Below are 24,595 nucleotides of genomic sequence, written 5' to 3'. Positions count from 1 at the left end.
TCTAGAAGACCCTTAGCTTATTCAGACTAACTTTACTTCCTACATTCTATTATCTATTAAGGCAATTGAACAACTGAAAAGTGGCAAAGCAGCAGGTGTGGATGGAATCCCCCCCAGAGATCTGGAAGGCTGGCGGCAAAACTCCGCATGCCAAACTGCATGAGTTTTCAAGCTCTCCTGGGACCAAGGACCTCAGGACCTTTGTGATGCCATCATCATCACCCTGTACAAAAACAAAGGCGAGAAATCAGACTGCTCAAACTATAGGGGAATCACGCTGCTCTCAATTGCAGGCAAAATCTTCGCTAGGATTCTCCTAAATAGAATAATACCTAGTGTCGCCGAGAATGTTCTCCCAGAATCACAGTGCAGCTTTCGCGCAAAACAGAGGAACTACTGACATGGTCTTTGCCCTCAGACAGCTCCAAGAAAAGTGCAGAAAACAAAACAAAGGTCTCGACATCACCTTTGTTGACCTCACCAAAGCCTTTGACACCGTGAGCAGGAAAGGGCTTTGGCAAATACTAGAGCGCCTCGGATGCCCCCCAAAGTTCCTCAACATGGTTATCCAACTGCACGAAAACCAACAAGGTCGGGTCAGATACAGCAATGAGCTCTCTGAACCCTTCTCCATTAACAATGACATGAAGCAAGACTGCGTTCTCGCACCCTCTTTTCAATCTTCTTCAGCATGATGCTGAAACAAGCCATGAAAGATCTCAACAATGAAGACACTGTTTACATCCGGTATCGCACGGATGGCAGTCTCTTCAATCTGAGGCGCCTGCAAGCTCACACCAAGACACAAGAGCAACTTGTCCATGAACTACTCTTTGCAAATGATGCCGCTTTAGTTGCCCATTCAGAGCCAGCTCTTCAGCACTTGACGTCCTGTTTTGCGGAAACTGCCAAAATGTTTGGCCTGGAAGTCAGCCCTGAAGAAAACTGAGGTCCTCCATCAGCCAGCTCCCCACCATGACTACCAGCCCCACCACATCTCCATTGGGCACACAAAACTCAAAACGGTCAACCAGTTTACTTATCTCGGCTGCACCATTTCATTGGATGCAAGGATCGACAAAGAGATACACAACAGATAAATAGCGCCTTTGGAAGACTATATAAAAGAGTTTGGAAAAACAACCAACTGAAAAACCTTACAAAGATTAGCGTATACTGAGCCGTTGTCATACCCACACTCCTGTTCGGGCTCCGAATCATGGGTCCTCTACCGGCATCACGTACGGCTCCTAGAATGCTTCCACCAGTGTTGTCTCCGCTCCATCCTCAACATTCATTGGAACGACTTCATCCCTAACATCGAAGTACTCGAGATGGCAGAGGCCGACAGCATCGAATCCACGCTGCTGAAGATCCATCTGTCCTGGGTAGGTCACGTCTCCAGAATGGAGGACCATCGCCTTCCAAGATCATGTTATATGGCAAGCTCTCCACTGGCCACCATGACAGAGGTGCACCAAAGAAGAGGTACAAGGACTGCCTAAAGAAATCTCTTGGTGCCTGCCACATTGGCCACCGCCAGTGGGCTGATATCGCCTCAAACCGTGCATCTTGGCGCCTCACAGTTTGGCGGGCAGCAACCTCCTTTGAAGAAGACGCGCAGAGCCCACTTCACTGACAAAAGGCAAAGGAGGAAAAACCCAACACCCAACCCCAACCAACCAATTTTCCCCTGCAACCGTGTCTGCCTGTCCCGCATCAGACTTGTCAGCCACAAATGAGCCTGCAGCTGACGTGGACATTACCCCTCCATAAATCTTCGTCCGCGAAGCCAAGCCAAAGAAGATCTATCCTTTCATACTGGCTTTATTCATCTCTCATATTTTCATATTAGTTTTACTCATCTCTCACAGTGTGGAGGGTGCTCCTGCTGGGGCCAGGTCCCTGGTTGAGACAGTGTCCTCCCTGCCACTGCTGAACCTGACGTAGGCGTAGTTATAGTTTGCATGAAGGAGGAAAACCTGCTCCACCAAGGCTTCAGCCTTGTGTGTCCTTACATGCTCACATCAGAAGCAATGGTCCCGTGTGAGAAACAGAAGTACCTTCACAGATTTCGCTCAAGACAAAAATTGAGAACAAAGAACATTTATTGTACAACAGTGCAAAGTTGGCTGCTTCCCCTTACCATGGGAATACACACACATACTGGGGCTCACACCGAACTTTTATACAGTTCATTTCAGTGTAGAGTTACCCTCCTCCCCCCCCTTAACATTCTTCTGCCTCCTGGATTGGTTTGGCATTTGGTAATTCTGTCTCTCTACCTGCAGTTTCTTGTAAACTTGAAAGACCATGGGGTATCCTGTCTGGGTCCCATCATGTCATTGTCCTTATTCATGAATCTGCCTTTGTCCTTATTCACACATCTCAACCCCCAGGGCTTACTAATTCTGCAGAACTTGCTAATTCTTTCTATCACTATAAGACCCTTATTCTATTACACTTGTGTAACCCTTCCTCACACTCTTATCGGAATTCATCCTTATCGGAATTCATCCCTACTCAGCACTTACTTAACTTCCTCTAATCTAGTCTAGTATTCCTTATTTCATTCATACTAGTTTTACTTCCTATATTCTATTATCTCTCACACCGGGGACATGAGCCATGCTAGAAGTGACATTCCAGTCACCGACCTCCTGGGGAATGAGAACAGATATTCATGAGGGCTCTCGTTGGTATGGTAGCCGTGCACAGCAGTGACCGAATGGCATGGAGCACCTCGGGCAGGGCATCCTGCCAGAACTCAATGGCCCACCCTTTTGACCTGAGAGCCAGGAGGACTGCCTTCCAGACCACCCCATTCTCGTGTTCCACTTGCCCATTGTCTCTTGGGTTATAGCTTGTCGTGTGACTGGTCGCGATGCCCCTTGCCGTCAGGTACTGGCGCAGCTCGTTGTTCATGAAACTTGACCCCCGGTCGCTGTGGATGAAGGCGGGGTAGCTAAACATGGTGAAAATCTGCCCCAAGATCCTGATGACAGTGGCCGTGGAGGTGTCCAGACAAGGGATGGCGAAAGGGAAGCATGAGTACTCGTCCACCAGCGTGAGGAAGTAGACATTTTGGTTCGTGGAAGGCAGGGGCCCTTTGAAGTCCACGCCGAGACACTTGAAAGGCTGAGTAGCCTTTACAATGTGGGCCTGGTGGGGGGGGGGGGGGCAGAAGAAACGGGGTTTACACTCCACACAGACCTGACAGGCCTCGGTCACGTCCCTGATGATGTATGACAGATTTCGGGACTTAACGAAGTGGTACAACTGGGTGACGCCCGGATGGCAGAGGGACTCGTGTAATGCCTGCAACCTGTCGTCATGCATAGACGTGCAGGTGCAAGAGAGGGCATCAGGGGAGTCGTTAAACTTTCCGGGGTGGTACTGGATGTTGTAGCTGTAGGTTGCCAGCTCGACTCTCCAGCGCAGGATCTTCTTGCTCTTGTGGGTAGTGTTAAACACGAACGCCATGGCCTGCTGGTCCGTGAGGAGCGAGAATCTCTTGCCGGCAGATCCCTTCCATAATCGCCTGGGCCTCCCTTTCAATGGCAGAGTCCACTAGCTTGGAGCTGTGGAGGGTCCTGGAGAAGAAGGCAATGGGGCACTCCCCTTGGTTGAGGGTAGCAGTGAGGGCCACCTCAGAGGCATCACTTTCCCCCTGGAAGGGGGAGTCCTCATCCACAGCCTGCATTGTGGAATCTGCGATGACTTGCCTGATGCGGGGGAAGGCTGCCTGTGCCTCAGGTGGGAGGGGAAAAGTTGTGGCTTGGGCCAGTGGGTGGACCTTGTCCGAGAAGTGAGGAACCCACTGCAAGTAATACGAGAACAGGCCCAGGTACCTGCGGAGGGCCTGTTGGAAGGGGTAACTCCATTAATGGGTGCATCCTTTCTGGATCTGGGCCAATGACTCCATGGGCCATGATGTATCCCAGGATGGCGAGGCGGGTGGTAAGTGAGGTTCAGCTCCACGGCCATCTGGAGGAATTTTTCCAGGTTAGCATCCTGGTCACAGCCACAGATAGTGATGTTATCCAGATATGGGAACGTCTCCTTCACCTTGTGCCGATCTACCATGCGATCCATCTTCCGCTGGAAGACGGAGACCCCATTCGTGACCCCAAAGGGAACCCGGCAGAAGTGGTACAGGCGCCCATCTGCCTCAGAGGCGGTGTACGGCTTGTCCTTTGGGTGGATAGGGATTTGGTGATATGCCGACTTCAGGTCAATCGTGGAGAAAACCCAGAAGCGGGCTATCTCATTGACCTTGTCGGTGATCCTCGGCAGGGGGTAGGCATCCAGCTGGATGTACCGATTAATGGTCTGGCTGTAATCCACGACCATCCTCGGCTTACTTCCCCCTTTGACCACCAGGACTTGGGCTCTCCAAGGGCTGTTATTGGGCTCTATAACGTCTTCCACCAGGAGTCGCCACAACTCTGCCTTGATGAAGTCCCTGTCTGCAGCACAATAGTGCCTACTTTTGGCGGCGATGGGCTTGCAGCCTAGTGCAAGATGTGGAAAGAGCACCAGTGGGGTGATGCGCAGTGTGGAGAGGCCGCAGGTGGGCTGGGGCTGGTAGGTTGGTGTGCTGTGCAATGTGAGTAGAGGTTGGGGACCCCCGAAGACAAGGGTGACACTCTGCAGGTGGTAATGGAAATCCAGGCCCAGGAGGAGTGGTGTGCAGAGTTTGGGCATGACCAGGAGCCTGAATCTTGTGTAAGTCTCCCCCTCCCACCGTTATACCGACTGAGCAGCGCCCGAGGATACCAAGTCTTATTCTTGGTGGCGAGGGCAATTGAACAGGTGGTGGGGTGGACCTTTAACATTAGGGAGTGGCCACGCTCGGGTGAATGAAGCTCTCGGTGCTGCCACTGTCCAACAGGCACTTTGTTACCTGCCTGTTGACTCGCACGTCCATCATCGAGCGCCTGAGATCGTGGGGGATGTCCCTGGTCAATGTGGTGGCGGCCAGGACCATCTTGGAGTCGTTGCTATCTGGAGGGATGGGGAGTGTCAATAGGGCAGCCTGGTCATCGCCTGTGTTGACAATGCCGACATCGGTCATGAGGTGCAGTATGCAGTAGCCAATGGCCTCTGGAGGCGTGCGGAGCATCGGTAGGGCAGCCTGGTCATCGCCCGTGTTGACCAAATTGTTCTCAATGTCGTCGGGGGCCCCGTGTCGGGCGCTGCCTGGCCCAAGATGGCAGCGGCACGTGGGGAGCCGCTGCGTGGCTGGCCTAATTCCCCAGCCATGTCCGCTGCACTGGGGGAAGTGACATAATCACGGCCGGCGGCAGTGATGTCATTATGTCAGCTGGAAGTGACATCACACCATGAGCCGGAAAGTGACTTCACTGTAGTTCTCAGTGAGCGGTGCCGGTGAGGGCGGGGGCTGGTGCAGATGCTCATGGCACACGCTGTGATGGTCACTGGCAGGGCCGGATGTTGTGCAGTCGGAAGTTGGGGAAGGGGGACATCGTCATGGGGACAATGGCGCCACCTGGCACGCACACGTGGGGGGTTTCTGCTGAGGAGGTGGGTAGGTCATAGAGGGCCGCTGAGTTGCCGGCAGGTTTAGAGAGGCACACTTTTGCAAAGTGGCCTTTCTTGCTGTATCGGGAACAATACTGGTTCCCAGCTGGGCAGTTTTGGCGTGATTGTCGATCTGACCCACACCAGGACTTACAGGGGTGCCGGGGGCCTGTCGCAGCGACATTTTCCTCCCCAGCTCCCGATGGGGCTGCAGCTGCAGCGTGAGAGGGCCATGAGGGAGTCTGGGGGAACATGGAATCGAAGGCTTTGACGTGCTACTTCCAGGGTCTGGATCACTTCCACAGTCCTGGTTAGGGCATAGATGTTGTTTCCAGCAGCTTCTGTCGGATGGCCCTCGACCATAGCCCTCGGACGAAGGCGTCCCGGATCAGCCTCTCGACCTCCTCCACACCTACCCCGGGTTCAGCCAGACATGATCGAGCCAACTCTCGCAAGTGTCCCAGGTAAGACAGCCATCTCCCCGGGTTGCTGGGCTCGGGTGTTGAGGAGGTACCTTGAACAGAACGCATTCATGGGGGGGGGGGGAATTGTACAAGTTCTCGAGAGTGTCCATTGCGCTCTTGTACGTGGAGCAGCCTTTAGTTACCTGGAAGGCGCGGGGACCCAGCTTTGACCAGAGTAGGTCCAACCTCTTCCGATCGGAGTCCAGGATGTCGTCCTCGTGTGCCTCGATGATTGCTTCGACCGCGTATTGCCAGATCTCGAAAGATGTCTGGGCTTCCAAGTGGTGTGGGTTGACCTTGAGGCTCCCTGTGCTCAGGAGTTTTTCCTTGGCAGCCGTGGGAAAATTTTGTGGATTAAATTGTGATGCACTGTTAGACAAAATCAGACACACACAAGGTAAAGACTGAACAACAGGCTTTAATCCACAAAGACTTCCACAGATGTAGGCTGGCTGTGGCTGCAGCAACTCTGTATGAGGCCTCAGGAGGCCAGCGCAGGCTTATATCCCAGAGGGTGATTGACATCCAACTGGGTGGGGCTTGATACATTTAGGCCCCCTACACTCCTGCAGGTACAGAGGTTGCCCCCCGCAGTAGGCTGGTGGTGGACCACCACAGAATCCCAATACATTACAACATTCTCCTTCTCTCTTCCATCAATCCACGTATCACTCATGTTATATAGAGAATTTAGGTTAAAATGACTTAAGTTAAAATGTGATGATTAATCATAAAAAGGGAAGCCAGAACGGACAGGGAGCTTACTAGCAGCCAAGGACAAAAGGTTCAGCTGAATATGTTTTTTTAAAAACCTATCTTTTCATGGTCATAGTGAGAGACATGCAGGAGACAAAGGATTGATAAGAAGGGTGAGAAACAGAATTTAGTGTATGTAGAGTTCACAGCGTACGTAACGAACGTGATAATTAAAAATGCAGTTATACTTAGAATGCTTTTGTAATACTAACCAATTAAAACAGTATTAATAAGAAGGGGAAGGGCAAACAATAAGGGTATAAAAATCAATGCACTGTTTGTATCGGGGCTTAACTGGTGAGAAGCCAGTTAAGTCCAACTCTGCAGACTTGTAAATAAAGCTTGTCGTGTCATCAGTTTTAAAGAGACTCATGTGTGAGAAGTTTTATTTCTGACAAATGGGGGCTCGTCCGGGATCTACACTCCGGCCGTGAGGGGAGGCGAGAAGAGGGACATCGGAGGTGGTGCACCCCGCTGAGTTCAGCGGCTCCTAGTCCCTTGCTCGTCGCTTCGGGCGGCTTGAGCGAGTGGTATCCGGACAAGGTGACACGACAAGACGGAGAGGAGAAGGGTGACGGTTCAATCCCCGGGAAGACACCGGTAAGTGACGACTTACGATTGTGGTGTGGGGATTGGGTAACAGGTGTAACGGGATACACCTGTTTGGATAAAAAAACCTAACATAATAGATCAGGTATAGAGCTTTTGTCGTGGCGTGAGGACCCTGTCGTGGGACTCTAGGATAGACCCCCAGGGAAACCTCGGCGGTAACCGAAGGAGGGACAGCACCTCCGACGAAGTGCCGAGAAGAGAGGGGTCAACCCCAGGGAAACCTCAGCGGTAACCGAAGGAGGGACAGTACCTCCGACGAGGCGTCTGAGAAGAAGGGAGTAGGGTCCAGAACGAGATGGTCCTCAGCAACGATAAACAGATCTAGGTGGGAAAATGGGAGGATCAAAATCTAAGGGCTCGTCTGAAAATTCAGGACAATTCCTGGGAGTACCCCTTGACAGCCCTTTGGGGAGAATGTTTGAAAATTGGGATAGTAATAGATATCGGGACAAAAACAAGAAAAAGATGGTCCAATATTGTCTCCTTTGGTCAAAACAACCTATTAAAGGTTCCTCGGTCTGGTGGCCGAAATTTGGATCTGATGAGGATTGGGTTAGACAAACATTAAACATATATGTAAATTCGAGACCAAAGGTGAATCAAGAAGAGTCAGCATATGCATTTTGTTGGGTTCCCTGGCCAGGATCCTTAACAGAATGTTTTAAATTGAGAGTGGCAGGAGAAAAGAAATGGGAACCTCTGGACAACCTTCCCCCTCCTTATATTCCCCCGGTGCCTACTGCGCCCGAGGAAAGCTTATTACCGGAGGGGAAAGGTGATGAATCTGATTGCCCCGAAGGGGGCCGGGATAAAAAGGATGAATTAAGGGAGTCGGACCCTAAACTTCCACCGGTAAACCGACCCTGGACAAGATCCCAGACTGGTCCAGGACCATCAAAGTTTTCAATAAACCTAAATCCCCTGAGAGAAATTCCTATGGGAGGACCGGGAGGGGGAACGGGATATGTGAATGTTCCCCTAACTAGTACAGAGGTGCGGGGATTTAAGAAAGAAATGAAAAAGTTATTGGAAGATCCTATAGGACTGGCTGAACAGCTCGACCAATTCCTGGGACCAAACACATATACGTGGGAAGAGATGCAGGCAATAATGGGAACATTATTCTCACCCCAGGAGAGGCAGATGATTCAACGGGCTGCCCTCCTCATGTGGGAATATGAACAACCTGGGGACCCCAGACCCCATGAACAAAAATATCCCTTAAAAGAACCCAGGTGGGACAAATGAACACCCGAGGGATTGAAAAGTATGAGACAATATAGAGAGTGGACAATTAAAGGGATACGGGAGGCTGTGCCAAAGGGTCACAATTTTACCAAGGCATTTGGGAACCACCAGGGGAAAGACGAGTCCCCTACTGATTTTTTGGAGAGGGTGAGAAAGAATGTCCAACAGTATGCTGGCGTGGACCCTAGTACACCAATGGGTGAACAGCTTATTCGAATTGAATTTGTTTCCAAATCATGGCAGGACATTAGAAAGAAACTAGAAAAGGAGGAGGACTGGAGTGAAAAACCCCTAAGTGAACTGTTAAAAAAGGCACAAAAAGTATATGTGCAGAGAGAAGAAGAAGATCAAAAGAAGGCGACAAAGGTTATGGTACAGACTATCCGACAGATGAATGCTGAATCCAGAGGGGAAAGAAAACAAAACCTTCCTCTAAACAATCCAAAATATCCAAGAGAGGGAAGACCCCGGAGATTCGTTAAGTGCTATTACTGCAATGAGGAAGGACACTTTAAGAGGGAATGCCCCCGATACAAGAGGGAATTGCGTGCCCTCGAACTTATGGAAGAAGATTAGGGGTGTCAGGGGTTCCAAATGTTAGGGACCAAATATAAGAGGGAACCCCTGGTAAAACTAAAAATTGGTCCCAAGGGAGAAGAGGTGGTGTTTATGGTGGACACAGGAGCGGAACGAAGTAGTGTAATAACTGTGCCAATCGGAACTGAGCCTATAAAAAGTAATTTGACAATTTCTGGGATAGAAGGAGCTCCCAGAATGGTATCAATAATTCCCCAAGTAACAGTGAAACTGGAAGAAAGAGAAGGGGTACAAGACCTCTTGTTGTTACCGTCGGCTGGATTTAACCTCCTAGGAAGGGACTTACAGGCTCTCCTAGGTTTGGGTGCTCTCCCTATGGACGGAGAAGTGCGAGTCCACCTCTGTGCTCTAAAGGAAGAGGATGAACGGCAGATTGACGAGAGAGTCTGGTATAAGGAGGGAAATCGAGGAGGTCTGGACATCCCACCTTTACATGTCACATTAATACCAGGTCATCAGCCGGTAAGGAAACGTCAGTATCCTATTTCTTTGGAAGGGAGAAAAGGAGACTCTAATACGAGACGGACTATTAGAAGAATGCATGTCACCTTATAACACCCCTATACTCCCAGTGAAAAAGTCAGATGGATCCTATCGCCTAGTTCAGGATCTAAGAAGTTTGAATGCTATTGTTCAGACCCGCCACCCAGTGGTGCCTAATCCCTATACTATTATGAGTCGGATTCCCCCAGACCATGAGTGGTTTAGTGTTATCGACTTGAAGGATGCCTTCTGGACGTGTCCATTAGAAGAGGAAAGTAGAGATATGTTTGCGTTTGAATGGGAAAATCCATGGACAGGTAGACGGAGACAGCTTCGGTGGACTGTATTGCCCCAAGGGTTCACTGAATCTCCGAACCTGTTTGGACAAATGCTAGAACAAATCCTGGTGGACTATCCACAATCTGATGATTCCCAACTAATGCAGTATGTGGACGATTTACTATTATCAGGACCCAAGGAACAAGAAATGAGGGGAGATACAATTAGACTTGAATTATCTGGGGAAAAAGGGTCTACGGGTGTCCAGGAACAAGTTACAGTTCGTTGAGAGAACTGTGGTATATCTGGGACACCAGATAAGTAAAGGACAGAAACGGATTACCCCTGAACGGATTGCGGGAATCACTAGAATGCCGTTACCCCGTAATAAGAAGGAAATAAGACAATTCCTGGGACTCTTAGGATACTGTAGGTTATGGATAGAGGACTACTCAGTTTTGGTGAAGTTTATGTATGATAAACTGACAAATGAAAATGACTATCCATTGAAATGGACCCAGGAGGAGGAGGGATGGTTCGAGGACTTGAAACATCGCCTAACACGAGCCCCAGTGCTCACTCTGCCCTCTTTAAAACAGCCCTTCCAGCTATTTGTCACTCATAACCAAGGAACAGCTGTGGGAGTTTTAACACAAGAAAAAGGCGGTCAGCGACACCCAGTAGCTTTCCTTTCCAAAATGATGGACCCAGTGTCTCGCGGATGGCCGACGTGTATCCAGGGAGTAGCGGCTGCTGCTCTGTTGGTAGAGGAAGCACGTAAACTTACTTTTGGAGGAAAGATGACTGTGTACACCTCCCATTCTGTGAGTGTTTTATTAACACAAACTGCCCATCGATGGCTGACTGATTCTCGCATATTAAAGTATGAAACCATTTTAATGGTTGGAGAAGATTTACAGTTTGCAAAAATTAATAGCTGCAACCCAGCTCAATTTTTATACGGCAGTGAAACAGAGAAAGAGGTGGAGCATGACTGTGTCGAGTTGACAGATCTTCAGACCAAGACCCGAGAAGACCTTTGCGATACTCCGCTGGGAGAAGGATATGAATTCTACATTGATGGCTCCGCCAGATGCGTTGACGGAATGAGAAGAAGTGGGTATGCTATAATAGAAGGAAATACTTGGAAAGTAGTAGAATCCACGAGACTACCCGGAAGCTGGTCAGCACAATCCTGTGAACTATATGCCTTGCAGAGAGCCCTCAGAATACTGGCAAAGAAAATTGGAACGATTTACACTGATTCCAAATACGCATACGGGGTAGTGCATACCTTTGGTAAGATCTGGAAGGAGCGTGGTCTAATTACATCAAGAGGAAAGGAATTGGCACACGAACAAATGATTACTCTGACTTTAGAAGCCTTGACATTACCCCAGGAAATAGCAGTGGTCTAGATACCAAGCCATCAGAGGGGAGATACCCCGACAGCAATTGGAAACAGACTGGCTGATGAAGAAGCCAAAAGGGCAGCCATGCAACAAGAAGTCCGTTTGCTGACCTTAATTCCAATAAGGCAAGGCATAAAGAAGGCTCCCATTTTCACTGCTAAGGAAGAAAAGGACATGGCTCAGCTGGGCGCAAGCCAGCTGCCTGATGGAACATGGAAGACACCAGATGGAAGAATGGTTCTAAATAAAGAAATAACTCGCAATATTTTAAAACACCTGCATCAACAGAGCCACTGGGGCACCCAAGCCTTATGTGACACAGTGCTTCGAGAATATGTGTGTAAGGGAATCTACACCTTGGCCCAACAAGAGGTGCAAAATTGTTACCTATGCACAAAAATTAATAAGAAGATAATGAGGACAGGGACCATGGGAGGTCAACCATTAGCCATACGCCCTTTTCAACGTATCCAGATCGACTTCACAGAGTTACCTCAAGTTCAAAGATGGAAATATCTGTTGGTGATAATAGATCACTTTACCCGATGGGTAGAAGCCTTCCCAACAATAAATACTACAGCCTCTACAGTAGCTCGCCTCCTCCTAGAGCAGATAATCCCCAGATATGGTATAATGGATTCTATAGACTCAGACAGGGGTCCACATTTTTCTTCAAAAATCCAGCAATTGATTTGTGATGCATTACAGGTCTCTTGGAAATTACATACCCCTTGGCATCCACAAAGCTCAGGGAAGGTCGAGCGTATGAATGGAACACTAAAAATCCAATTGACAAAGTTAATGGTGGAAACTAAAATGCCTTGGATAAAGTGTCTGCCCCTAGCCTTATTGAGAATTCGTACTGCCCCACGAAAAGATGTAGGGCTGTCCCCTTATGAAATGATGTTTGGGCTTCCCTTCTGGAGTACAGTTGAGGGGTGTCCCACCTTGGGGGAAGGGGATATATTTGTTAGGAACTATTTACAGGCATTGTCACGCTCTCTTACAGATTTACGAAAGAGAGGACTATTGGCACAAACACCGCCTCTAGACTTTTCTTTACACAAAGTGGAACCAGGAGACTGGATTCTTATCAAGACCTGGAAGACTGAAAAACTCCAGCCCCAGTGGGAAGGTCCATACCAAGTTCTCTTAACTACAGAAGCTGCAGCACGAACAAGAGAGAAGGGGTGGACACACGCATCCAGATTTAAGGGACCTGTAGAGGCGCCTCAGGACCCTGATACGAACTCAGACTGGACTTGTGTTCCTGGAGAAAAACCTCTTACTTTACGATTTCGCAGAAAGACTTGATTCACAATGTTATTGTTATGTTCTTTGATTTTTCTTAGTTTGCCTATGTCTTTATCAGGTGTGAAATGTAAGAAATGCAGAGACACAGTGGTCCTGTTTCAGGACCACATTTGGGGAAGAAAGGAAGGTAATTTCATTTCCCATACCTCAGTTCCTGAGAAATGCTGGGCAGAAAATACCACCCAACATCCATATACCCCTTGTGTGGAAAAAGAAGGAAATAATATGGGTCATTATATACAGATTCCTAATACCACTCCTTTCCCTCTTAACGGTTGGAAGGGTGACTCAGGCCCACCATGCCCTGATGGACTCTGGTTTTGCATACACCAGCGTACTGTTCCAATGAAAAGTTCCACTCCACACTCGAAAGTGCCTGCCCCTTTAAGACAGCCGGACTTAGTTCGAGTCCATCCAAATAACCATGAAAGTTTCGGTCATGCAGTTGGGGGAAATAACCTTTTTGTAGATCTTGCAACTAAAATTGCAGGAACTTTTAATGTAACCAATTGTTGGGTCTGCGGGGGTCCACGGATGAATTCATATCTATATATATTACATACATTTTAAAGAGAGAAAGGGGTGGATTGTTATATAGAGAATTTAGGTTAAAATGACTTAAGTTAAAATGTGATGATTAATCATAAAAAGGGAAGCCAGAACGGACAGGGAGCTTACTAGCAGCCAAGGACAAAAGGTTCAGCTGAATATGTTTTTTTAAAAACCTATCTTTTCATGGTCATAGTGAGAGACATGCAGGAGACAAAGGATTGATAAGAAGGGTGAGAAACAGAATTTAGTGTATGTAGAGTTCACAGCGTACGTAACGAACGTGATAATTAAAAATGCAGTTATACTTAGAATGCTTTTGTAATACTAACCAATTAAAACAGTATTAATAAGAAGGGGAAGGGCAAACAATAAGGGTATAAAAATCAATGCACTGTATGTATCGGGGCTTAACTGGTGAGAAGCCAGTTAAGTCCAACTCTGCAGACTTGTAAATAAAGCTTGTCGTGTCATCAGTTTTAAAGAGACTCATGTGTGAGAAGTTTTATTTCTGACAACTCAGTTCCTCCCTCTTCATACATCGCATGTTATGTTAATTAGTTCATTCCCTCCTTAGGGGAATCTAAGTTAATATTCATGTCTCTATTAAGCAAGTGCAGTACTAACTATAAACTACTTTAGGTCACTGTACCAGCCTGAACCAGATCCTTGCATCCTTGGGGCAAGATAAGAAGGGACCCACTAGCTAGTACTGTCGACTCTCAAGCTCTAATCTACATACTTTACATTCCATCACTTTTCACAGAATGGTGCGAGTTTAATCACTTTCAACCATTTTTCACAGGAGCAACTGTAACCAGGGATCGAGGCGACCGTATGGAGGGTTCGGGGGGGGGGGAGGGGCGAGATCCCGGTGTGTCCCCGGTATCACCTGGAATTCACAGTGGTCGGTAGGTATGGCAATGAGCGAAGAGGAGATCCCACCTCATCGCCGATAACACTATGAATACACAGCGGGAGATGTGGCCATGGGCGGAGCGGGGAGGAGATCCTTCTGCTCTGTTAGTCCTCCAGCCTCCCAGCTCCTCTCCCAGCATGCTCCTGTTCCACCCAGTGCCGTTCCCAACATGCCCCTGTCCCACCCGCCGCTCTGTTGGTCCTCCAGCCTCCCGCTGCCTGTCCCGGCGGTCCCTGCGCGCGGCTGAAGGCGCGAATCAGCTCCCGGCGGCGGCGGAGGGAGCGGGAGGTCGGTGGCGTCGGCGGAGGGAGCGGGAGGTCGGTGGCGTCGGCGACAGGGGCACGGGGCCAGGGGTGGAGTCAAGGAGGAAGGGTTAAGGGTGAGAAGGTACGAGGGAGGAGGCAAAGGGGGCCGGAGTCACAGGTGAAGGGTCTGGAATGAGGCGTCAGGGGTGGAATCAAGGAGTGAGGGGTCAAGGGTGAGGGGTCATTGGGTCAGGGGATATTGGTTGAGGGTGTCTCATAGTTTGAGGGGTCTGGGTCATAGGATAAAGGTTGAGGGTCAGGTTGAGGGGTCGGGGTCATAGGGTGAAGTGGGTGATAGGTTGAAGTGTGAGGGGATCAGGAGTGACTGTCCCTGCCCTTTTCCCCCCACAGGATGCGAGAGGCCGGGATGCGGCGGGAGCACCGCGAGGCTCTTCGCTCCCTCCACCTAGTGCTTGCCCGGCAGCTGGTGGCCGGTGAACTGCAGCAGCACCTCCTGTCCCAGCGAATCCTCACCGAGGAGATGATGCATCTGATCGAGGTACGAGGGGCCCTTCACCCGTTATCACCCTGCTAACCCACCCCCAACCCCCAAAGCTCAATTTTTTTTAACTCAAAAATTAATAATATTAATATAAAACCCCACCAAAATATTTAAAAACTTCCCCACACGGAAGTGGTCAACAACTTTGGAAGAGTTGGCAGATGAACCCCCCCGAACAGATCAGTAAATACAATCATATCGAATCTGGTCGGCTGCTTCCTCCCGTGCACGGGAAACCTGCTCGTCATCGCCGAGGTCAATCTGCTGTCGTGTCTCCGTTTCTCTCTCTCTCTCTCCTCAGTCCCTCCTCCAGGAATCTCCACGTGGTGTCGAGAGGACCGGTCCTGACCCTGCTGATTATCTCGTAACGAATTAGCAAAAACAAGGGCCGCCCAATCATGATCAGAGTGAAAACTTCCGTAAAAAACCGTCAACTCCGCAGAGGAACGGAGCGCAGACACAGAACGTTGTTAGCTGAATTAAACTCCTTACTGAGTTTTATAATATCTTAATTTCAATCAGCATTAAAAAGGAAGACTATTATTCTCACCATCAATGGGCTCAACTTCTGGCTTTCCGAACCACGTCTCCAAAAAGGCTCTGGGTCTTGATATCGCAGACGGATCAAGGAGCTTCACCCCTTCCTCCCTCTCTCTCTCTCTCTCTCTCTCTCTCTCTCTTCCTAGGGTATGGTTTTTATCTGATCGCCCAGTGCACTCCATCCAGTTCGAGTCCGTCTGGAAATTCCTCCACTCCTGAAAGCTCTGGAATCCATTTTCGGAACAATCAAGCCCTCAATATCCCCTAGTTGTCCCACAATCTTAATATCATTCCTTCGGCTTTGATTTTCCAAAGTCCAGTGAAACCTCATGAAAATATGGTAGTTGTGGTCCCTGGTTTCATAACGTGGTACAGCCAAGTTGCAGAACAGATGCATACATGTCCAGGAAGCAGGGAAACAGACTGTAACTCCAACCCGATAATAAGACCTTTCAACTGAACGTAGAATCCTTTATCTGGACCCTTTGGGGACAGAGTGTCAGGATTTCGGATTTCTCCCGATTTCAGAAAGCCAGATTTAAGACCACTCAAAATGTGCTGCTATATCCACCCACCCCCTCGCTTGCCCAACTCGTGCTGCCAGTCACCTCGCGTTCCCCCATAACTCGGACACTGCAGCTCACATTCCCTCATTTATCGGACATCGCCTCTCGCATTCCCCCCCAAAACTCAGACACCACCCCTCACAATTCCCCATGTGACATGGACACCGCAACTTGCATTCCCCCATAACTCGAACACGGATCCTCTCATTCACCCCCTTAACTCGGACACCTCCCCTCGCATCCCCCCGTAACTTTGACACCGCACCTTGCATTCCCCCCGTAACTCGGACCCCGCCCCTCGTATTCCACCCCTAACTTGGAGACCGCCCCTCAAATTCCCCCATATCTCAGACACCACACTTCGCATTCCCCCATTTATCGGACACCACCCTTTGCGTTCCCCCATAACTCGGTCACCGCACCTCGCATTTCCCCATAACTCAGTCACTGCACCTCACATTCCCCCCGTAACTCAGACACCGCCCCTCACATTCCACCGTAACTCAGACACCTCCCCTCGCATCCCCCCGTAACTCGGACACTGCCCCTCGATTTCCCTCAGTAACTTGGACACTGCACCTTGCTTTTCCCTGTAAATTGGACACTAAACCTCGCGTTCCCCTATAACTCAGTCACTGCACCTCTCGTTCCCCCCATAACTTGGACACCGCACCTCATGTTTTCCAAAAACTTGGAGACTGCACCACGTGTTCACCCGTAACTCGGTAACTGCACCTCTCGTTCCCCCCGTAACTTGGTCAACGCCCCTCGCATTCCCCCCATAACTCGGATACCCCCCCCCCACTCGCATTTCCCGTAATTTTTATCTCGGACATCGCACCTCGCGTTCCCCCATAACTCTGACACCGCCCCTTGCATTCACTCCTGTAACTTGGACACCGCACCTAGCGTTTCCCCGTAACTTGGACACTCCACCTCGATTTCCCCAAAACTCGGACTTTGCCCCTCGCATTCCCTCGTAACTCAGTCACCACACCTCGCATTCCCCTATAACTCGGACACCACACCTCATAATCCCCCCGTAACTTGGACACTGCCCCTCGCTTTTCCTCATTTATCGAACACCGCCCTTCGCGTTCTCCCATAACTCAGTCACTGCACCTCACGTTCCCTCGTAACTAAGTCACAGCACCTCACGTTCCCCACGTAACTCGGACACCGCCCCTTGCTTTGTCCCCCCCCACGAACCTTAACCCATAACTCGGACCCCCCCCCCCCCCCGCATTTCCCCATAATTCGTATCTCAGACATCGCACCTTGTGTTTCCACGTAACTTGGACACTCCACTTCGATTTCCCCAATAACTCGGACACCGCCACTCACGTTTCATCCCCCTGTAACTCGGACACTGCCCCTCACGTTCCACCCGTAACTCGGACACCGTGCTTCGCATTCCCCCATTTATCAGACACCACACCTCGCATTCCCCTGTAACTCGGACACCATCCCTCACATTTCCCCGTAACTCGGACACTGCCCCTCACGTTCACCCCGTAACTCGGTAACCGCACCTCGCATCCACCCGTAATTGGACACCACCCCTCATATTTTCCCCGTAACTCAGACACCACACCTCACATTCCCCCATTTATCGGACACCGCCCTTCGCGTTCCCCCATAACTAGGTCACCGCCCCTTGCATTCCCCCCGTAACTCAGACACCGCCCCTCGTATTCCCCCCATTACTCAGACACCACCCCTCGCTTTCCCTCATTTATCAGACACCGCCCTTCGGTTTCTCCCATAACTCGGTCACCGCACCTCGCGTTCCCCCTTAACTCGGACACCGCTCCTCGCGTTAACCCATAACTCGGACAATCCCCTCGAATTTCCCCATAATTCGTAGCTTGGGCATCGCACCTCGCGTTTCCCCGTAACTTGGACACTCTACTTCTATTTCCCCCATAATTCAGACACCGCGCTTTGCATTCCCCCATTTATCGGACACCGCACCTCACATTCCCCCATAACTCGGACACCGCACCACATGTTCCCCACGTAACTCAGGCACTGCGCTTCGCATTGCCCCATTTATCCGACACCGCACCTCGTATTCCCCCGTAACTCGGACACCGCCACTCACATTTTCCAACTTAACGCGGACACCGCAACTTGCATTCCCCCGTAACTCTAAAACCACATCTCGAATCCCCCGTAACTCGGACACTGCCCCTTGCATTCACTCCTGTAACTCGGACACTGCTCCTCGCGTATTCCCGTAACTCGGATGCTCCACCTCGATTTCCCCCATAACTCGGACACCGCACCTCACGTTTCACTCCCCGTAACTCGGACACTGCCCCTCATGTTCCACCCGTAACTCAGAAACTGCACCTCGCATCCCCCGTAACTCAGACACTATACACATCGCTCCCCCCGTAACTTGGTCACCACGCCTCGCATTCCCCCATAATTCCGACACTGCCCCTCGCATTCCCACGTAACTCGGACACCGCCCCTCACTTTCCCCCCGTAACTCGGTAACTGCACCTCGCATCCACCCGTAACTTGGACACCGCCTCTCGCTTTCCCTCATTTATCGGATACCGCCCTTTGCGTTCCCTCATAACTCGGTAACCGCACCTCGCATCCATCTGTAACTTGGACACCGCCCCTCGCTTTCCCTCAATTATCGGATACCGCCCTTTGAGTTCCCCCATAACTCGGTCACCGTACCTCGCGTTCCCTCGTAACTCAGTCACCACACCTTGCATTACCCCATAACTCGGACACCGCACCTCATGTTCCCCATGTAACTCGGACACCGCCCCTTGCTTTCCCCTCCCTGTAACTTGGACACCACTCCTAGCGTTAACCCATCACTCGGACAACCCCCTCGCATTTCCCCGTAATTCGTAACTCGGGTATCGCTCCTCGCGTTTCCCCGTATCTTGGACACTCCACCTTGATTTCCCCCATAATTCGGACACCACACCTCACGTTTCAACCCCCGTAACTTGGACACTGCCCCTCACATTCCACCCGTAACTCGGACACTGCACTTTGCGTTCCCCCATAACTCGGACAACGCTCCTTGCATTCACTCCTATAACTCGGACACTGCTCCTCGCATATTCCCGTAATTCGGACACTCCACCTTGATTTCCCCCATAACTCGGACACTGCACCTCACGTTTCACCCCGTAACTCGGACACTGCCCCTCACGTTCCACCCCTAACTCGGACACTGCACCTCGCATCCCCCACCCCTTAACTCGAACACCGCCCCTCAAATTCCCCCGTAACTTGGACACCACCCCTCGCATTCCCCCATTTATCGGACACCGCCTTTCGTGTTCCCCCATAACTCGGACTCTGTACCTCACGCTCCCCCCCGTAACTCTGACACTGATCCCCTCTTTCCCCTCCGTAACTTGGACTGCGCCTCGCGTTAAACCATAACTCGGACACACCCCCTCGCATTTCCCCGTAACTCATATCTTGGACACTGCACCTCACGTTCCCCTGTAACTCGGACACTGCACTTCGCATTCCCTCATAACTCAGACACCGCACTTCGCATTCTCCCATTTATTGGACACCGCACCTCACATTTCCCCACGTAACATAGAAACATAGAAGATAGGAACAGGAGTAGGTCATTCGACCCTTCGAGCCTGCTCCGCCATTCAACGAGATCATGGCTGATCTTAAAGTTCAGTACCCTGTCCCCGCCTTCTCTCTGTAACCTTTCATACCCTTATACTGAAGAAATATATCTAATTCCCTCTTAAGTATATTTAATGAGCCTGCATCTACTGCCCTCTGTGGCAATGAATTCCACAGATTCACCACCCTCTGGGTATAGAAATTCCTCCTCATCTCGGTCCTAAATGGTTTGCCTATTATCCTCAAACCATGGCCCAGGGTTCTGGATTTTCCCATCATTGGAAACATCCCACCTGCATCCATTCTGTCCAGTCCTGCCAGAATTTTAAATGTCTCTATGAGATCCCCTCTCAATCTTCTAAACTCCAGCGAGTACAATCCCAATTTGCGCAATCTTTCTTCATAAGTCATTCCTGCCATTCCAGGTATCAGCCTGGTGAATCACCTCTGCACTCCCTCCATTGCAAGAACATACTTCCTTAGGTAAGGTGACCAAAACTGCACACAATACTCCAGGTGTGGTCTCACCAAGGCTCTGTACAGCTGCAGTAAGGTATCCTTGTTCCTATACTCAAACCCTCTTGATATGAAGGCCAACATACCATTTGCCTTTTTAACCGCCTGCTGTACCTGCATGCTCGCCTTCAGTGACTGGTGCAACGTACCCCTAGGTCTCTCTGCACTTCCCCATCTCCCAATCTATTGCCATTCAAATAGTAATTTGCCCTCCGGTTTGTATTACCAAAGTGGATAACCTCACATTTATCCACATTGTAGTGCATTTGCCATGTATCTGCCCAGTCCCTCAATTTATCCAAATCACACTGGAGATTCCTGACCCCCTCTTCCGTGCACACAACCCCTCCTAGCTTAGTGTCATCTGCAAATTTGGAGATATTACATCCAATCCCCTCATCCAGATCATTAATGTAAATTGTGAACAGCTGGGGTCCCAGTACAGATCCCTGTGGCACCCCACTGGTCACTGCCTGCCACTCAGAAAACGAGCCATTTATCCCAACTCTCTGTCTTCTACCTGCCAGCCAGTACTCAATCCACATCAATACTTTGCCCCCAATCCCATGAGCCTTGATTTTGTAAGCCAGACATTTATGTGGGACCTTATCGAAGGCCTTTTGGAAGTCCAGGTACACCACATCCATTGGCTCTCCCCCATCTATTTTACCTGTCACTATCTCAAAGAATTCCAATAGATTTCTCAAGCATGATTTACCTTTTGTAAATCCAGGTTGACTCTGTTCGATCCATTCTCTGCTAGTCATATGCTCCGCTATTACATCCTTAATAATGGATTCCATCATTTTGCCCACTACTGATGTAAGGCTCACCAGCCTATAATTCCCTGCATTTTCTCTACCCCACTTTTTAAATAGTGGGGTAACATTAGCTCCCCTCCAATCCATGGGTACTGATCCTGAGTCTATCGGGTTCTGGAAAATAATTCTTAAAGCATCTGCTATCTGAATGTCCACTTCCTTTAGTACTCTAGGATGTAGATTATCAGGCCCTTGGGATTTATCTGCCTTCAATCCCATCAATTTCCCCAAGACCATGTCCTTAGAGATACTGATTTCTTTCAGTTCCTCCCTTGCATTAGTCTCTATGTTTCCCAACATCCTTGGGAGGTTATTTGTATCCTCTCTTGTAAAAACAGAACTAAAGTAAGAATTTAATTGGTCTGCCATTTCCTTATTCCCCATTATATATTCCCCTGATTCCGACTGCAAAGAACCTACTCTGGATTTCAACAATCTTTTCCTCTTGACATATTTATAAAAGCTTTTGCAGTCGGTTTTTATAACACGGACACAGCAACTCGCATTCCCCCGTAACTCAGAAACCACACCTCGAATCCCACTGGAACTCGGACACGGCCCCTCGGGTTTCCCTTGTAACGCGGAAATCACACCTCGTGTTCCCCATAACTCGGTGACTGCACCTCTCATTCCCCCAGAAACTCGAACACGGCTCCTCTCATTCACCCCCTTAACTCAGACACCTCCCCTTGCATCCCCCCATACTAGGACACCGCAACTCGCATCCCCCCATAATTCGAACACCGCCCCTCACATTCCCCCCGTAACTCGGACCCCGCCCCTTGCATTCCACCCGTAACTCAGACACAACACCTCACATTCCCCCATTTATCGGACACCGCCCTTCTCGTTCCCCCATAACTCGGTCACCGCACCTCGCATTCCCTCGTAACTCAGTCACCGCACCTCGCATTCCCCTATAACTCGGACACCACACCTCATATTCCCCCTGTAACTCGGACACTGATCCCCTCTTTCCCCCACCGTAACTCGGAAACCACCCCCCTCGCATTTCCCCGTAACTCATATCTCGGACACCGCACCTCACGTTCCCCTGTAACTCGGACACTGCATCTCTTATTCCCTCGTAACTCAGTCACCACACCATGCATTCTCACGTAACTCAGACACCGCACCTCACATTCCCCACGTAAATTGGACACCGCCACTCGCTTTCCCCCCACCCCATAACTGTGACACTGCCCTTCGTGTTAACCCATAACTCGGACATCCCCTTCGCATTTCCCCAAAATTCGTATCTCTGTCACCGCACCTCACATTCCCCCATAACTCGGTCACCGCCCCTCACTTTTCCTCATTTATCGAACATCGCCCTTCGCGTTCTCCCATAACTCGGTCACTGCACTTCACGTTCCCTCGTAACCAAGTCACCGCACGTCACGTTCCCCACGTAACTCAGACACCGTGCTTCGCATTCCCCTATTTATCAGACACCGCACCTTGCATTCCCCCGTAACTCGGACACCGCACCTCACGTTCCCCACGTATGTCAAACACCGCGCTTCGCATTCCCCCAATTATTCAACACCACACCGCGCATTCCCCTGTAACTCGGACACCGCCCCTCACATTCCCCCCGTAACTCGGTCACCTCCCCTCGCATCCACACATAACTCGGACACCGCCGCTCGCATTCCACCGTAACTCGGACACCTCCCCTCACATTCGACCCGTAACTCGGTAACCGCACCTCGCATCCACACGTAACTTGGACACCGCCCCTCACGTTTCTCCCGTAACTCAGACACCGCGCCTCGTATTCCCCCCAATACTCGGACACCACCCCTCGCTTTCCCCGTTTATCAGATACTGCCCTTCATGTTCTCCCATAACTCGGTCACCGCACCTCGCGTTCCCTCGTAACTCAGTCACCGCACCTCGCATTCCCCCATAACTCGGACATCACACCTCACATTCCCCACGTAACTCGGTAACCGCACCTCGCATCCACCCGTAACTGGGACACCGCCCCTCACATATCCCCCGTAACTCAGACACCACACCTGCCCTTCCCCCATTTATCGGACAACCCCCTTTGCGTTCCCCCATAACTTGGTCACCTCACCTCGCGTTCCCTCGTAACTCAGTCATCGCACCTCGCATTCCCCCATAACTCGGACACCACACCACACGTTCCCCACGTAACTCGGACACCACCCTTCGCTTTCCCCCATTTATCGGACATCGCCCTTCGCGTTCTCCCATAACGCGCTCACCGCACCTCGCATTCCCTAGTAACTCGGTCACCGCACCTCGCATTCCCCCGTAACTCGAACACCGCACCTCACGTTCCCCACGTAACTTTGACACCGCCCCTAGCGTTAACCCATAACTCGGACAACCCCCTCGCATTTCCCCATAATTCATATTTCGGTCATTGCACCTCGTGTTTCCCCGTAACTTGGACAATCCACCTCGATATCCCCCATAATTCGGACAACGCACCTCATGTTTCAACCCCCGTAACTTGGACACTGCCCCTCACGTTCCACCCGTAACCTGGACACCGTGCTTCGCATTCCCCCATTTATCAGACACCGCACCTCGCATTCCCCCGTAACTCGGACACCACACCTCACGTTCCCCACGTATCTCAAACACCGCGCTTCGCATTCCCCCATTTATCCAACACCGCACCTTGCATTCCCCCGTAACTCAGACACCGCACCTCATGTTCCCCACGTAACTCGGACACCGCCCCTCGCTTCCCCCCCCCCCCCCACGTAACTCGGATACCGCCTCTAGCATTAACCCAGAACTCGGACCCCCCCTCGCATTTCCCCGTAATTCATATCTCAGACATTGCACCTTGTGTTTCCCCGTAACTTGGACGCTCCACCTCGATTTCCCCCATAACTCGGACACTGTCCCTCACGTTCCACCCGTAACTTGGACACCGTGCTTCGCATTCCCCCATTTATCAGTCACCACATCTCGCATTCCCCCGTAACTCGGACACCACACCTCACGTTCCCCACGTATCTCAAACACCGCGCTTCGCATTCCCCCATTTATCCAACACCGCACCTTGCATTCCCCCGTAACTCGGACACTGCACCTCTCGTTCCCCAAGTAACTTGGTAACCGCACCTCGCATCCACCCGTAACTCGGACACTGCCCCTCACGATCCATCCGTAACTCGGACACGCTCCACCTTGCATCTCCCTCATAACTCGGACACCGCACTTAGCATTCCCCCATTTATCGGACACTGCACCTCGCATTCCCCCGTAACTTGGACACCGCACCTCGCATTTCCCCGTAACTCGTACACTGCCCCTCACATTTTCCCACGTAATCTGGACACCCCCCCTTGCATTTCCCTGTAATTCGTATCTCGGATATCGCACCTCGTGTTTCCCCGTAACTTGGACACTCTACTTCGATTTCCCCCATAACTCGGACACTGCCCCTCACGTTCCATCCGTAACTCAGACACTGCACCTCTCAATCCCCCGTAACTCGGACACCACACAACACGCTCCCCACGTAACTCAGACACCCCGCTTCGCATTG

General features: G+C 50.5%; 1 protein-coding gene and 1 long non-coding RNA gene across 4 annotated transcripts in view; one reads left to right on the top strand and one right to left on the bottom strand.

The window, feature by feature from the left end:
- LOC138754231 (uncharacterized) overlaps positions 1 to 15,018 on the bottom strand; it is a 65,234-nt gene extending 50,216 nt beyond the window's left edge. The window contains exon 1 of the long non-coding RNA XR_011351612.1: positions 14,151 to 15,018. This is a non-coding gene — a long non-coding RNA (uncharacterized lncRNA). The remainder of the gene's footprint in view (positions 1 to 14,150) is intronic.
- casp2 (caspase 2, apoptosis-related cysteine peptidase) overlaps positions 14,337 to 24,595 on the top strand; it is a 32,419-nt gene continuing 22,160 nt past the window's right edge. For 2 of the 3 annotated variants that reach the window (XM_069918163.1, XM_069918161.1), the window contains exons 1-2: positions 14,337 to 14,494; positions 14,834 to 14,981. In XM_069918163.1, coding sequence (XP_069774264.1) covers positions 14,835 to 14,981 — 147 coding nt within the window. In that variant the 5' untranslated portion in view covers positions 14,337 to 14,494; position 14,834. The remainder of the gene's footprint in view (positions 14,495 to 14,833; positions 14,982 to 24,595) is intronic. The other variant, XM_069918162.1, reaches the window with a different exon arrangement.

This window comes from Narcine bancroftii, chromosome 2 (genome assembly GCF_036971445.1).
Source record: "Narcine bancroftii isolate sNarBan1 chromosome 2, sNarBan1.hap1, whole genome shotgun sequence".
NCBI lineage: Eukaryota > Metazoa > Chordata > Chondrichthyes > Torpediniformes > Narcinidae > Narcine > Narcine bancroftii.
Note: the sequence above shows the minus strand (reverse complement) of the source record. Positions and strands in the feature narration are given on the sequence as shown.